The sequence below is a fragment of the Nilaparvata lugens genome, chromosome 9, assembly GCF_014356525.2.
Source record: "Nilaparvata lugens isolate BPH chromosome 9, ASM1435652v1, whole genome shotgun sequence".
NCBI lineage: Eukaryota > Metazoa > Arthropoda > Insecta > Hemiptera > Delphacidae > Nilaparvata > Nilaparvata lugens.
The window spans coordinates 35,644,242-35,657,210 of record NC_052512.1 but is presented as its reverse complement, the minus strand read 5'-3'; the positions used below and the strand labels follow the sequence as shown (position 1 = coordinate 35,657,210).

Below are 12,969 nucleotides of genomic sequence, written 5' to 3'. Positions count from 1 at the left end.
TTTAAAGTCTAGAACTTGACTAAGTCCCGAGCTCGGAAACCAACCCTATAAATTTACAAATGACAAAAAACTGTCTTTTTATAGTTAATTTTCACAATAGGTAGCTTAAAATGAGTCACTGAATACCCAAATCAGAAAAACTCAAGACTAAACTAATGGAAATGTCTTAACAGAGCAATGAAGTTAACTGATAAGTAAGAGTTAACTTGGAGCATTGTGGGTAAGTAAAAGTAAATAGTAAACAAGTTAAGATAATTCAGGCCTGTCAAATTTATACTTAGTAATTACCTAACTTGTAAGTTAGGTCTAACTTACAAGTTAGGTATTGACTAAACAATCAAGGTAACTTACTTCAATTCTCAAGTATTAACTAAAAAAAAATATTGAGATAACTTTGCAGGCTTAATTAGAGTTATCAACCTGTAAGCTATATAGGCCTACCACAACCTGTCATAAATTCAATTTGACATTTCATTAGTCACAAATAATGTAACACAAATTATTGTTTACTGTTGCAATAAATATTATACTGTAGTGGGTATAGAGTAACTTTTAGATATATCATATAACAATATGTATCAATATAGTGTAACTTCAATCTATACTTTATATCAATAAATAAACAATACGAATGTACATAATAATATGATAAACATGGAACTTGAAATAATGTAACCTAACATTAGAGTTTGAAAGAACTACGTTTTAAACTAAGATTTTGATGTCTTAATTTTAAATCCTAGTACAGATGATTGAGAAATGATTGCATTGCATACATAAAAAATTGCGTACATCATTGCATAAAGTAATGTTGAAATATTGCACAAGATTGATTTTTGATAAGTATGCCGAAAAATCAACGATGAATCACAGTAGGTACATTATAATTCACCATGATCATGCTACATAGAAATAATGTTCAAGTGAAGATTTAATAGAAAAACATCAAAACTTGAAAATGACAGCACACTCATTTGGAGTGATAAGTAGTAAAATTCAAGTACAATGACGTTAGCCGATTGACACACAGATGGGGAAATGGTTCATCAATTTGCTAGAATAAAACCGGATTACTTACGTCTTTGATGGATGCGTTGCTATCACATTCTATACTCTGTTTATCTTTTGGAGTTTTCACAAACACAGTAATTTTCTTGGGGGCTTCCTGACCCTCAGCCATTGCGAAAAATTAGTTAAAACTTAATACTTTAACAATGTGAATAGTCTTGACACTACGAAGCGAAATGACTCTGCTGTTCAATTGCCTTTCCTTCTAGAAGGTGGCGATACCAACTTGACAAAACAAAAAAATCTTAATTCAAGAGGAATCAAAACTGTTGAAATCGAATTTATTAGAATTTTTAGGGATAATTCACCATAAATATTGATATTTTCACAAAAAAACATCATAAATATGGATATGTTTCACATTACTTCTTGCATCACTGATGTGCTAGTCGAGATTACTCTTTATAGAATCACTTCGAAGTGAATGATCGATTCCTCGTTTGAAGAGTTGACTCATATCATGTCTCTGAAAGCACATCTACATACAGAGCTTGTGAGCATTTAACGACTACAAACCTTTAAAGTGTAAATAATTAAAATATGGATTTTAATGATATACTTTTTTTGATAGACTTGAGCTTCGTAGTCAGGAACAGCAAATATGAATATGTAAAATATCCAGCTGGGATCCGCTAGACTCCTTGTTTGATGAGGTCAATTCAAATCGTTTAATGAATAGTATTTATAGCGGTGGTGAAATATTTTTTTTTAAATAACGGCCCCAATTGGAATTCAAGCTCTTTTTTATCTCTTTTCTGTATAGGGCTACTTTTATAGAAATAGAAAGAAAAATGAAAATCTTAGCACCCTTTTTGAAATATTTAAACACAACATGTTTCGGACATTGATGCCATTGTGATTAAATATTTCAAAAAGGGTACTAAGATTTTTCTTTTTCTTCCTATTTCAAGCTCTTTTGTTTCACCTGGTTTAAACCGTGATAGGATACATCAGCTGTTAGTTTAATCCCAGAATGAAACGCTTCGACCCAGTTGTACAAAAGCTTGTTAAATTTGACTGTGATTAAATGCCATTGGAACCAATCAAAGAAGACTTCTTCTCAAAGAGACCTTAGATTGGTTCTAGTCGCATTAAATCTTAAATGATGATCAAAATTTAACAAGCTTTGTTACAACCGGGTCTCATTTTAATAAATGCGTCTATTGGTACTTCATGTAATCGTGGTTTAGCTGCATTAACTGATGTTACCATCAAATATGACCCCAAGTATCAGAATATTTGCAGGGATTTAGTTATTATTGCATAGAGTGTTTTAGAAGTATTGTCGAACATTTTGGGGTATTGTTCCTGGATGATAGGAGACTACAAATGTCGTATTTTAAGTGTCCAAAACTCAGTGGTTATCCTTAAACCTTAGTGGTTATTTTTTTCACTTAGGAATTTTTATCTCAAGAACGAAATGTTGTATTGATCTGAAAGTTGGCATGAATATTTATGCTATAAAGACTCAACTTTCAAAAATAGAATAAAATATTTTCTATGTGAATTTTCAAAATGGCGGTCATTTTAAATTTTTTATTGCAAAAGTCACGAAACCCGTTCACTTTACAAAAAAATTACAAGAGACAGAAAATCAAATTTTATCAAAATTTCAAAGATACCTTATTCATTAAGATTGGTCACAGAATAAATATTCATGCCAAATTTTAGATCAGTACAACATTTTGTTCTTGAGATAAAAATTCCCAAGTGAAAAAAACAGAATGTCAGCTATAATGATAACCGCTGAGTTTTGGACACTTCAAATACGACATTTTGTAGTCTCCTATCATCCAGAAACAATACCCTAGAATGTTCGACACTACTTCTGAAATACTCTGTATAGTACCAGCCTGGTATAATCATAATTAAATACAGGCCTTAAATGTGTGATCTATTAAATCAAAATTCAATAAATAATTCCATTTTTAGAATTTGGAATATTTAGGGCGGGGGGGGTTGAGTGGACACCACCACCAGGTGTCTATATAATGAGGTTCACGTTATAATGTAGGTAATGGATTAACATTGGTATTGCTATCCTTGTCTATCATGCGACAAAGCAGATAGCGCTATCCTTTTCTAGCTCTGGAACGTTTCCAGACCGTTTTTTTAACAATGAAGAAACATAACTAACAAAACAGTTAATCTCAATTATGAGAATTTATTATTGAATCATCGGAAAATATATTATTTTCTTTGAAATAAAATATAATTGTTAATTTTTAACAAGAATGAACAATTAATATGATACATCAGATATACCGGTATCTGCTATTCTCTAGGGAAGGCAGTGGCAAGGCAGAGAATTGGCATCACAGTTTTTCTATCTTCCTCCACTGCCATTATGACATGGACCCTATTATAGGTCTGGCTGCAATTGAGGCAAAAAAGTGTTGCACAGAGCATAATGGGTAGTGAATACGGTAAGGTAGCTGAGAGTGTTAAAAATTTTGCAGGAATCTTAGGCTCAACTCATACTCACGAGACTCAGGTCGAGAAGAGACTCGACTCTAGTCGAGAGCATGTGTTTCCAAATGGTGACACTCAGACCAGTCGATTCTAGTCTCCGCGACGTCCCCATTTGAAAACACATGCTCTCGACTAGAGTCGAGTTTCTTCTCAACCTGAGTCGCTTAAGTGTGAGTTGAGCCTAAATGTCTCCGCTTCTTTCTATAATGTGGTCTACCATACTAGGTAGGTAGGCTACATCATTTGCAGCTTCACAATGTTTCACCCCAAGAACTAATACACGAAGGGTGACCTATACAGTATATTATTCATCATATCTGATATATCAAAAGTTACCCAAATTTATTTGAGACAATTAATAAGTTGATCCCAACAAAGCGAATATTTACTTCAAGGAAAAAGGCACACATAAGTATACGAGAAAAAAAATTTAGCACTAGGCCTTATGGGAGTAATTTTGAGATGAATCTCTCAAATTACTTCTTACTAGGGGGGGGGGGAGTAATTCAAATAAAAACAACAATTACAGTTTTATCAACAGTTATATATATAATGAGATTTCAATAATTTTCAATAACAATTTCTCCAGTTTTAATCGCATACACACCTCTTAGCAGTTAACTACAAACAAGAAAAATTTAATAATTATTTTTTAGCGCGCTAATAGCAACATAGAACAATAATTACCTAGCTGATTCTAAAACCAGTAATTTCCAATCACATCTATCAATGTGATTGAATATTAGAGTTCTATCAATCTATTGATAAAATATTTTGTTGAAATAATAAACTACATTGAAGGGAGAAACCACCCTATAGAACATCACTCTTCCCAATAAATTAATTCTTACAACAAACTGTTCTCTTTATGTACTTTTTTGACTACCGTATGCAATAAAATAACTTCTATCAGCATTCTAATGAAGCGGTATATAGGTATTTTTATGGCATAAAACATGGGAATAGGACACATTTTACAAGCTGATTAGTGAAAAAATGAAAGATTATTTCATTCATGGGGTCATGTAAACCTTCATAATTTTCAAGATTGATAATAAACAGTTCAAAAACCATTCAAAGCTACCCTATCTAACTGTTCAAACTCATTCAATTTCCAAGTCTTCCCGTGAGCTAACTTCACAAAACAAATAATAAAATAGGCCGAGCCTACATCAATAATGCATTGATTCACTATTCAACGCATTGTGCTAGATATCTACGGTACCTACATATCTGTATTCCATTCATTTTCTAACGTACGAATAACTGAATTTTTATACAACTAAGATATGTTAATTACAATTCAGTTTGGAATAGCTCACTGTACGTTTTTATACAACTTACTGCTCCATACTCTCTAACACAGAATATTTATTCAGAATTTATAACCAATAAGATAAAAAATTGAAGATTTTTAAAAGCATTTACGGCCGGTTTCCGAGCTCGGGATTTAGCTAAGTTCTAGACTTTAAACAGCTGGAGTCAGAAAATCAGCTTTCCAAAACGGGGCGTGGTCGCAGTTTTTATTTTCTCATTTCTATAATAAATTGGAAACGTTTTTCCTTGACGAAATTACACATTTCTAAATAATTCAAAATAGCTGAAACTTTACACTATATTTTCTCTTTATTTCATTTTGTGTTTAATTTTCTAGTTTTTGAAATTTAATTCAAACGTGACTTTGACAATGACTACGACTACGCCTCGTTTTGGAAAGCAATAAATGTTCTTTCTCCAGCTGATTAAAGTCTAGAGCTTAGCTAAATCCCGAGCTCGGAAACCGGCTCTTTGTATTCTATTCAAAATCTTTGAATTGCGATTTTTATTTTTAAATAGTATAATATTGAATTGTAAAAGATTTGTAACAATTTTTCCAAAATTATTTGTTGTTTAAAATTTTATCAATCATCTAATCGTTTGCTTCATATTTTATCCTATATATTTCATCAAGTGCTTCATAGATTATCCCTTATATAATATTTTCCTCCACATTTTATTCTAAACTTTATTATTCTCCATATTTAATTATTTATTTTCAAACTCTTCTGTGCCTGTTATTCTTCTTCATCTTATTCTTCGTCTTTCAACCCTTTTCCATGAAGGTTAATAAATCTTTAATAGATTTTTTCTCTCAAACTCGATATGAGAATAGAATAAGGTACACGATAGTAGCTATTTATAGTTAACTTTCATTTTAGATCCCGAATTTTCCCAACACTCCATCCTACAATGAATAATAAAATATATTGATATAAGTTAAGCCGCGTTTACACCCAAACGCCAATCTAATAAATTGCACCAATCTAATAGAAACTATTAACTCGAAACTAGTAACTAACCTCGCGTTTACACCAATCTAATAGAAACTATAATGACTAAGCTACCGTATTAACATTTTGTTAATAACTTAATCCTTATAGTTTCTATAAGATTGAACGTAACTTGACAAACACATATAATCATCATGTGCATGATAAGTTATGTTCACTCTAATAGAATCTATAAGTATCAAGTTATCAACATTTTGTTGATAACTTTGGTGTAAACGCAGCTTTAACTGTGTACGGTAATAAATACACATAGAAAACACATGGAAAGTTAATTATTTATTCGTATTTTACTGACTCACTTGAAAATGGCATTGAAAGTTGAAACATTTTGTGAGAAATAAAATAAAGTTAGAAAAAAGGGTAGGCTACTTTGATTTTCAATTTTTATGTAGAAAGGTTTATGTTTAACATGTGTCCCCGCGACACCAGAATTCTGGAACATATCATATTTCAAAATACAAAATAGGGGTTTAGTTTCACAATAAGGTGGAGAACACATCATACAATACTTTTGAATACGAAACCAGCTTCCACTGCATTGCTATTTATATCATAATAGATATTTCTTTTCTGTTAATTGTTGAAAAATATTAAAAAATTTCTCCCGAAAAATATGAACTTGTCGCGCCATTAGTATAAGTACCCATTTCACAGCCTATTCCAATAGAATTCCATGCACTGAAGTGAGATTTGCGTTATTAAGTCAGCACCTGATTATTAATGTTGATACTGCTATCCTTGTCTGTCATTTAAAACAGCTCCATATCCTTTTCTACCTCCGTACTGTTGCCAGATTGCTTTTAGACCATGTAGAAATTAATTAATTAACAAAGAACCCAATCCCAATTATATAAATTTATCATTGAATCCTTCAAAAATATATTGTTTTGAATACTAGAATTTATAATTGATACTCATTCAACAATTGACAAGCTATTCTCACTAGAGAAGGCAGTGGTAACGGAGAAAATCGGCAACTCTGTATTCCTACCATTTTCACTGACTTTATCATTTGAATCTCACTATAATAATTATAGGGACTATAGTAATTAACTTTGTAGAGTAGTGTTTTCGACTGGTCTGCCCGAGTTGAAAGCAGTCAGAAGTTTGGAACAATATTCAAGATGCATTGAGTTAAGAATATAAATAATAATTAAATGAGCTCAGCCCGAGTTGAAAGCAGTCAAAAGTTTAGAAGAATATTCAAGATGCATTGAGTTAAATAATTGAGTTGCGCTCTAAGAATACAGGAGGCGCGCCGTGCCGTTCTTTTCAAATAAAAAAAAATCACTTTTAAAAAATTTGACAATTTCCCGGCGAAGACCTGAAAACTGAAACTGGAACAAATTAACATTACCTAGTATTAATGTTAATTAATGACCACTTCCGGGTATACATTCCAACTTATTAAGCTGCGTACAGACTCATGCGCCACGAATTCGCTATATTTATCAGCTCTCTATAATATCTGTATTTGTACAGAAACAGTAAGCAATTAATAAAAACAGTATTAAAACTTGTGGTAGGCTACCCTTTATTATTAAAAACTTTAAAATATTTCAACGACTAGTTTCAACCGTAACTTAGGTCATTTTCAAGTTGAAACTAGTCGTTGAAATATTTAAGGGCCGGTTTCCGAGCTCGGGATTTAGCCAAGTCCTAGACTTTCAACTTCTGGAGTCAGAAAATTGGCTTTCCAAAACGGGTCGCAGCTTTTATAACAGTAGTCGTAGTTTTTATTTTCTCATTACTATAATTGGAAACGCTTTTCCTTGACGAAATTAGACATTTCTAAATAATTCAAAGTAGCTGAAACTTTACACCATTTTCTCTTTATTTTATTTTGTGTTCAATTTTCTAGTTTTTCTTTATTTAATTCAAACGTGACTATGACAATGACTGCGACTACGCCCCGTTTTGGAAAACCAATTTTCTGACTCCAGCTGATTAAAGTCTAGGACTTAGCTAAATCCCGAGCTCGGATACTGGCCCTTAAAGTTTTCAATAATAAAGGGTAACTTACTAAAAGTTTTTATATTGTTCTTATTAATTTGAACAAAAGTAGCCCATATAAGTGAAGTGTTTCTAGAAACAGTAAGATACAGATATATAATAGCATCAGCTGATGAAAAGCGAAATGCGTGTGTTCGTGGCGCATAAGTCTGTACGCAAAAATAACCAGATGGTTTTTAATTTGACTGTGCCGTTGATCCTCCACCAGATTTTTTTTTAATAATGATTGTGTATCATTGAAGCAAAAAAAAGAATAAAGAATTTGGGAGCTGTGGGACAAGGTTCTCTACAGATCAGCTGTACTCGCGATCAGCTGAAATGCAATGAAGTCAAGCCAGCTGACAGCTGATTGGCATCAACTTCAAACTTCAAAATCAGCAATGAATAGGAAGTGCTGGTGTTATTTATAAGAGATTCCGACAGTTAAAAATTACCCCTAATAGCAAGATTATTATTATAGCACTACTTTACAGCGTTGCCGATTTTTTTGGACTTTGCACTCGCTTTTCACTGCTTTAAACTAATAGTTCTGTGAACAGTGGACCTCACGCAGTTTTCTCATCCACAAGTATCAGATGTCACCTGTTCTAGTTGTATCACAATTCACAGTTGAATCATAATTTATTCTTAAAAACGGTTATTTGTTTTCTCCAAGATCAAAAACTCAATTATGTTAATAAACTCAGTTCACGTTTGATAATTTATCCAGTTCCATGGTAATCTTCACATCTGATGAAAATATTTCTCAACTATTTTAAAATTATTTTTTTTTCAATCAAGAATATTATAATTTCTTTGGCATTATTCGGTTCATTAATGATTTTTCATTTTATTTCCAATCACCTATCAAATTTGTTTTTTAAAAGTGGGAATATTGATACTGATGGGCACGCATCATAAAAATATTGTAACCCTACCTTAAAGAAATAGACAAGGCCATACAACTGTGTAATGCATGCAATGAATAATTCACTTGTCAGCTGATTGAATATGAATAATTCTATAGTCTGATTAATCCTATCTTCAAAGTAGATAATATATAGTGATATCAGAGTATGGAGGAATTCCTTTTCTCTTCATATTATTCTTAAAATTCAAAATTTCAAAAAAACCTTGTGTGTACATCGACGCGCAGTTGAAAAAGGAATATTCCTGCCAAATCTCATAGAATTCTATCAACGCATTTGGCCGTAATCGCGTTATATACAGACAGACAAAAGAAAATCCGAGTTAAAACATAGACCTCACTACGTTCGGTCAACAAGGGCTGACAAGTTGAATGAACCTACTACGCGATGTTGCCGTTTCCTCTCTCTCTAGAGCATGTCATTTCAATTTAGCTAGGCTGTGAAGCTACCCAATAAGTTCAATGAAGAGGCTATTATACTATTATAGCTATACACCCCCACACCAAAATAATAGCTATAAGCTATTGCTCATCAGCAAATTACTAGGCATTAGTCGAGATTTATAGAAATATGTAAGAAAGGTTACTGATATATAAGTCAATTACATAACTAGATATTGTCGTTTGGATTCAAGGGTAGGCAGTACCTACTATTCTACAATAGAAAACGTTTTCAATAACACTTTTTTAAGAAGTAGACACTCAGATTTGATAGTTTTTTCCACAGAATAATCTATATAGACTACCATGCATTATTACATGAACAAATTGATAGGAGAACAAAAGGATCATTGATTACAAGGGAGATAAGAATCTTGGCCACAAAATGATTAAAACTTTTTGTTAAAATGAATAAAGAGTATTATGGTAAATTGGAATTTGAAAAATAAATTGAATCATCAAAGTTGATCTTGAAGATAATTGGATAGACTTCAAATATTGTCAAAAATCCACTTTAATTAAATAAAAATTCACAAATTGGGGTACCTTAATTTTTTTCGGAAAGCAATACTTCCCTTACCTATGGTAATAGGGCAAGGAAAGTAAAAAAATTAACATTTTACAGGAGCATGCTTTCGTGTGCTCACACATCATCAGCTGTAAGTTACATTACAGTTGGGAAGTAGAAAGTATTACAGCTGATGATGTGTGAACATACACGAAAGCATGCTCCTGTAATAGTATATTACGCTACAAGCACAGAAAGTTAGTGTTTACGGTATGAGGATAGTTTCCTGGGCGAGACTTGCCGAGCCCAAGAATATGTTATCCAAATACCATAAACACCTTTCTGAGAGAGTCGCGTACGATATTTTTTGCCACACTACAGGTATAGCTGACGCCAAAAAGTTAGACGGTTTCATGGGTCTCTTGTGCGTTCCAACAGCTGATGTTGCCAAGTAGAGTTGTCATCTAGCTTGGCTTAGGCGATGATTTTTAAATCAAAAGAGAAAATAAATAGATGCATAAATAGATACAATAAATAGATGCATTGCATCTAGCGGCCGGAAATGGTACTCTTTCCGGCCTTAGCCGGAAAGAAACCTGTTCTGACGTCAGACGAGAGTCGTCTACAAACAATGTCTTTCAGATCTACGTAGGGACTAGAAAACAACTGCTTTCTGTGCAGTGTGGCGAAAAATATTAATTTTTATTTAAATAAAGTGGATTTTTGACAACATTTCAAGTCTCTCCAATTATAGAAAAGTTCCACAACATCAACATTCACGCTACAAACTTAATTAATGATCTTGAAGATATAATAAAGGTATTTTCCAATTTTATAGCCTATTTATCTAACAACCAAAAACTTTTTCAATAAGATTACAGTGATCTTTATTGGTTCATATTGATATCTACAACAATTATTAGAAGCTTTAAAATTGTATCGTTAACAAACTCAAATGGATGACAAATTATATTCATTTAATCTCTGTTGATAAGTAGCCTAATTAATGAAATCAGAAAGTATCCCATCATATTATAATATCTACCTTTTCGTTCATATTATAGGCTACGGTACATTTAATATTCCACTGTGAAAACGAAAAAATAATGCCACTACTATAAAACTGAACCACACATTTGAATTCCAACTTGTTACATAAATATATACATAGAGTAGAGCATAATATAGTCAATATCATAATATATTATATATCAATCTGTTTAACAGGCACCAACATTAATCGAATACAAAGAGGTTTCAACATCAATTTTTGCATAATTAATTCATATTTGATTAAAATTGAAGGTATGTATACATTTATCAACATTTTCAATTGAATGGTGAAATAATTTACAATACTTACATATAACACCGATTCCACATTATAATTTTAATTATTTTCCATTATGTGTACAATATCCAAAATAATTCAGAAGACTATATTTTCAAGAAAATTTGGAAAAATAACTTTTTATTTTGTGAAATATCAGATATTGAGACTCCATATATAAAAAAATAGTGTTCTACATGAATATTATTTTAAGTTCATAGTGTTTTTCATTATTTATTCACACATTAGAGCAAATTATATTGATTCAATAGAGCCTAAGAAACTAAGATTAACCTTCCGGTAGTCGCGCCCTAATCAAACGAGCAGTCGCGTGTTGTATTTTGTACAACATCCAATTTTTCAAGTGCTATCTATGTACTCTGTTTACTGTCAAAACATATTAATTAATTGTATAATTACTTTTCCATCTTCTTGGATTATTTTACGCCTGTGAACATTTGGATGATTACCATTTCATAGCCCAATGAGGTACATCTAGCAAAGCCATCAATTCTGTGTTATTGGTTCGTATACAGTCCCCGTATACAGTCTTTCCCTATCTTATGCACTGTCGCGACTAAATGGCACCTAAAGACTGATCCATTGCTCGGTTGATACTGCAACTCAGTGGAGTGATAGGGGAAAAGTTTTGTAATGCATAGGTGACTCATTCACTGACACCACCCCATTCAATAGTTTTGTGCAGCGAAAAAACTAACACTGTTGTACTCTTTACAACAGCGCGACTGCCGGAAGGCTGAGGTGTCAGAGTTTTCAATTAATTAATATATTAATAAGTTCTCCTCTCATGAGTTGTACACCGTTTTAAAGAATAGATCACCTCTGTTTAATCAATCATCAAAAGATTACTTTCAGTAGTAATTTTGTGAATAATTTATAAATCAAAATTGAATTTAGATTGGAATGTCATTTGATCTATGGAGTACGGAGGACCAATTATTAGACAATGGACAATCAGATATTATACAATCTCAATCATGCTTCTTAAACAACAACATAAATGTGCATCACTTGTATATAATATTCCTAAAGAGTTGATTAGCAAAATAGAATATTGTACACACATGGAAATACATCAATAAAGTTACAGTACCAATACAGTACTAATCGATCTCCAGCAACACTCACTTCTGACATACACATACACACACTCCGATTCCTATACTGATATACAAATATATTGTCAAGTGAAATTTAGAAGATACGTAACGTTACAATAATATTATTTAAGAGAATAGTATCTTCCTCCTTAATGATTATTAATATTAATGAACTCTATCACACTAGAACTATTTAAATTTTACTTAGTCTTCACAAAATGAAGATGGCATAATATTAATAGCGGTCAGATAATTTTTTCAGTCCCTGATTTTGTCAAGCTGTTAAAGTGGATCAATTAAATTTAAATTCCACGACATGATAAAGTCAAAATATTAATAACTATTATTAAACGAAAATCCTTATTCAATGTTGTGAATCAAATATCCGAATATTAAATAAGGATTTTCGTTTAATAATTATCATTCATTAACCAGCATTTGAACAAATGCAATTATATTTCAAAATATTATTTTGTTTCAAGTACATCAGCTTTTACATGAGACATACAGTAGTCTACATACTGCCCACGACCAGTAGGTATATTATAGGAGGATGTAGACTTCAGGGACCAAACAAGATTCTTCGACCGCAATTATATTTATTTTCCGTTAGCCTATTATTCACGAAATACACACATAGAAGAGTTTCTGAAGCGCACACATTTAAAATATTCTAAACACATATTTTAAGTGGAATCTAGATCTAATGGGTTTATTTCACACTAATAATTATATTTGAAACAATAAATTGATAGTATAATCTAGTTTCAGAGTACTTC

The 12,969-nt window shown here is 31.9% G+C and overlaps 1 protein-coding gene across 1 annotated transcript in view; it reads right to left on the bottom strand.

Annotated features, from left to right (window-relative positions):
- Positions 1 to 1,277, bottom strand: part of LOC111048231 (ubiquilin-1) — a 39,733-nt gene extending 38,456 nt beyond the window's left edge. Inside the window, exon 1 of the mRNA XM_039435313.1 lies at positions 1,079 to 1,277. Within this exon, the coding sequence (XP_039291247.1) occupies positions 1,079 to 1,180 (102 nt within the window). The 5' untranslated portion in view covers positions 1,181 to 1,277. The remainder of the gene's footprint in view (positions 1 to 1,078) is intronic.
- Positions 1,278 to 12,969: the final 11,692 nt, after the last annotated feature.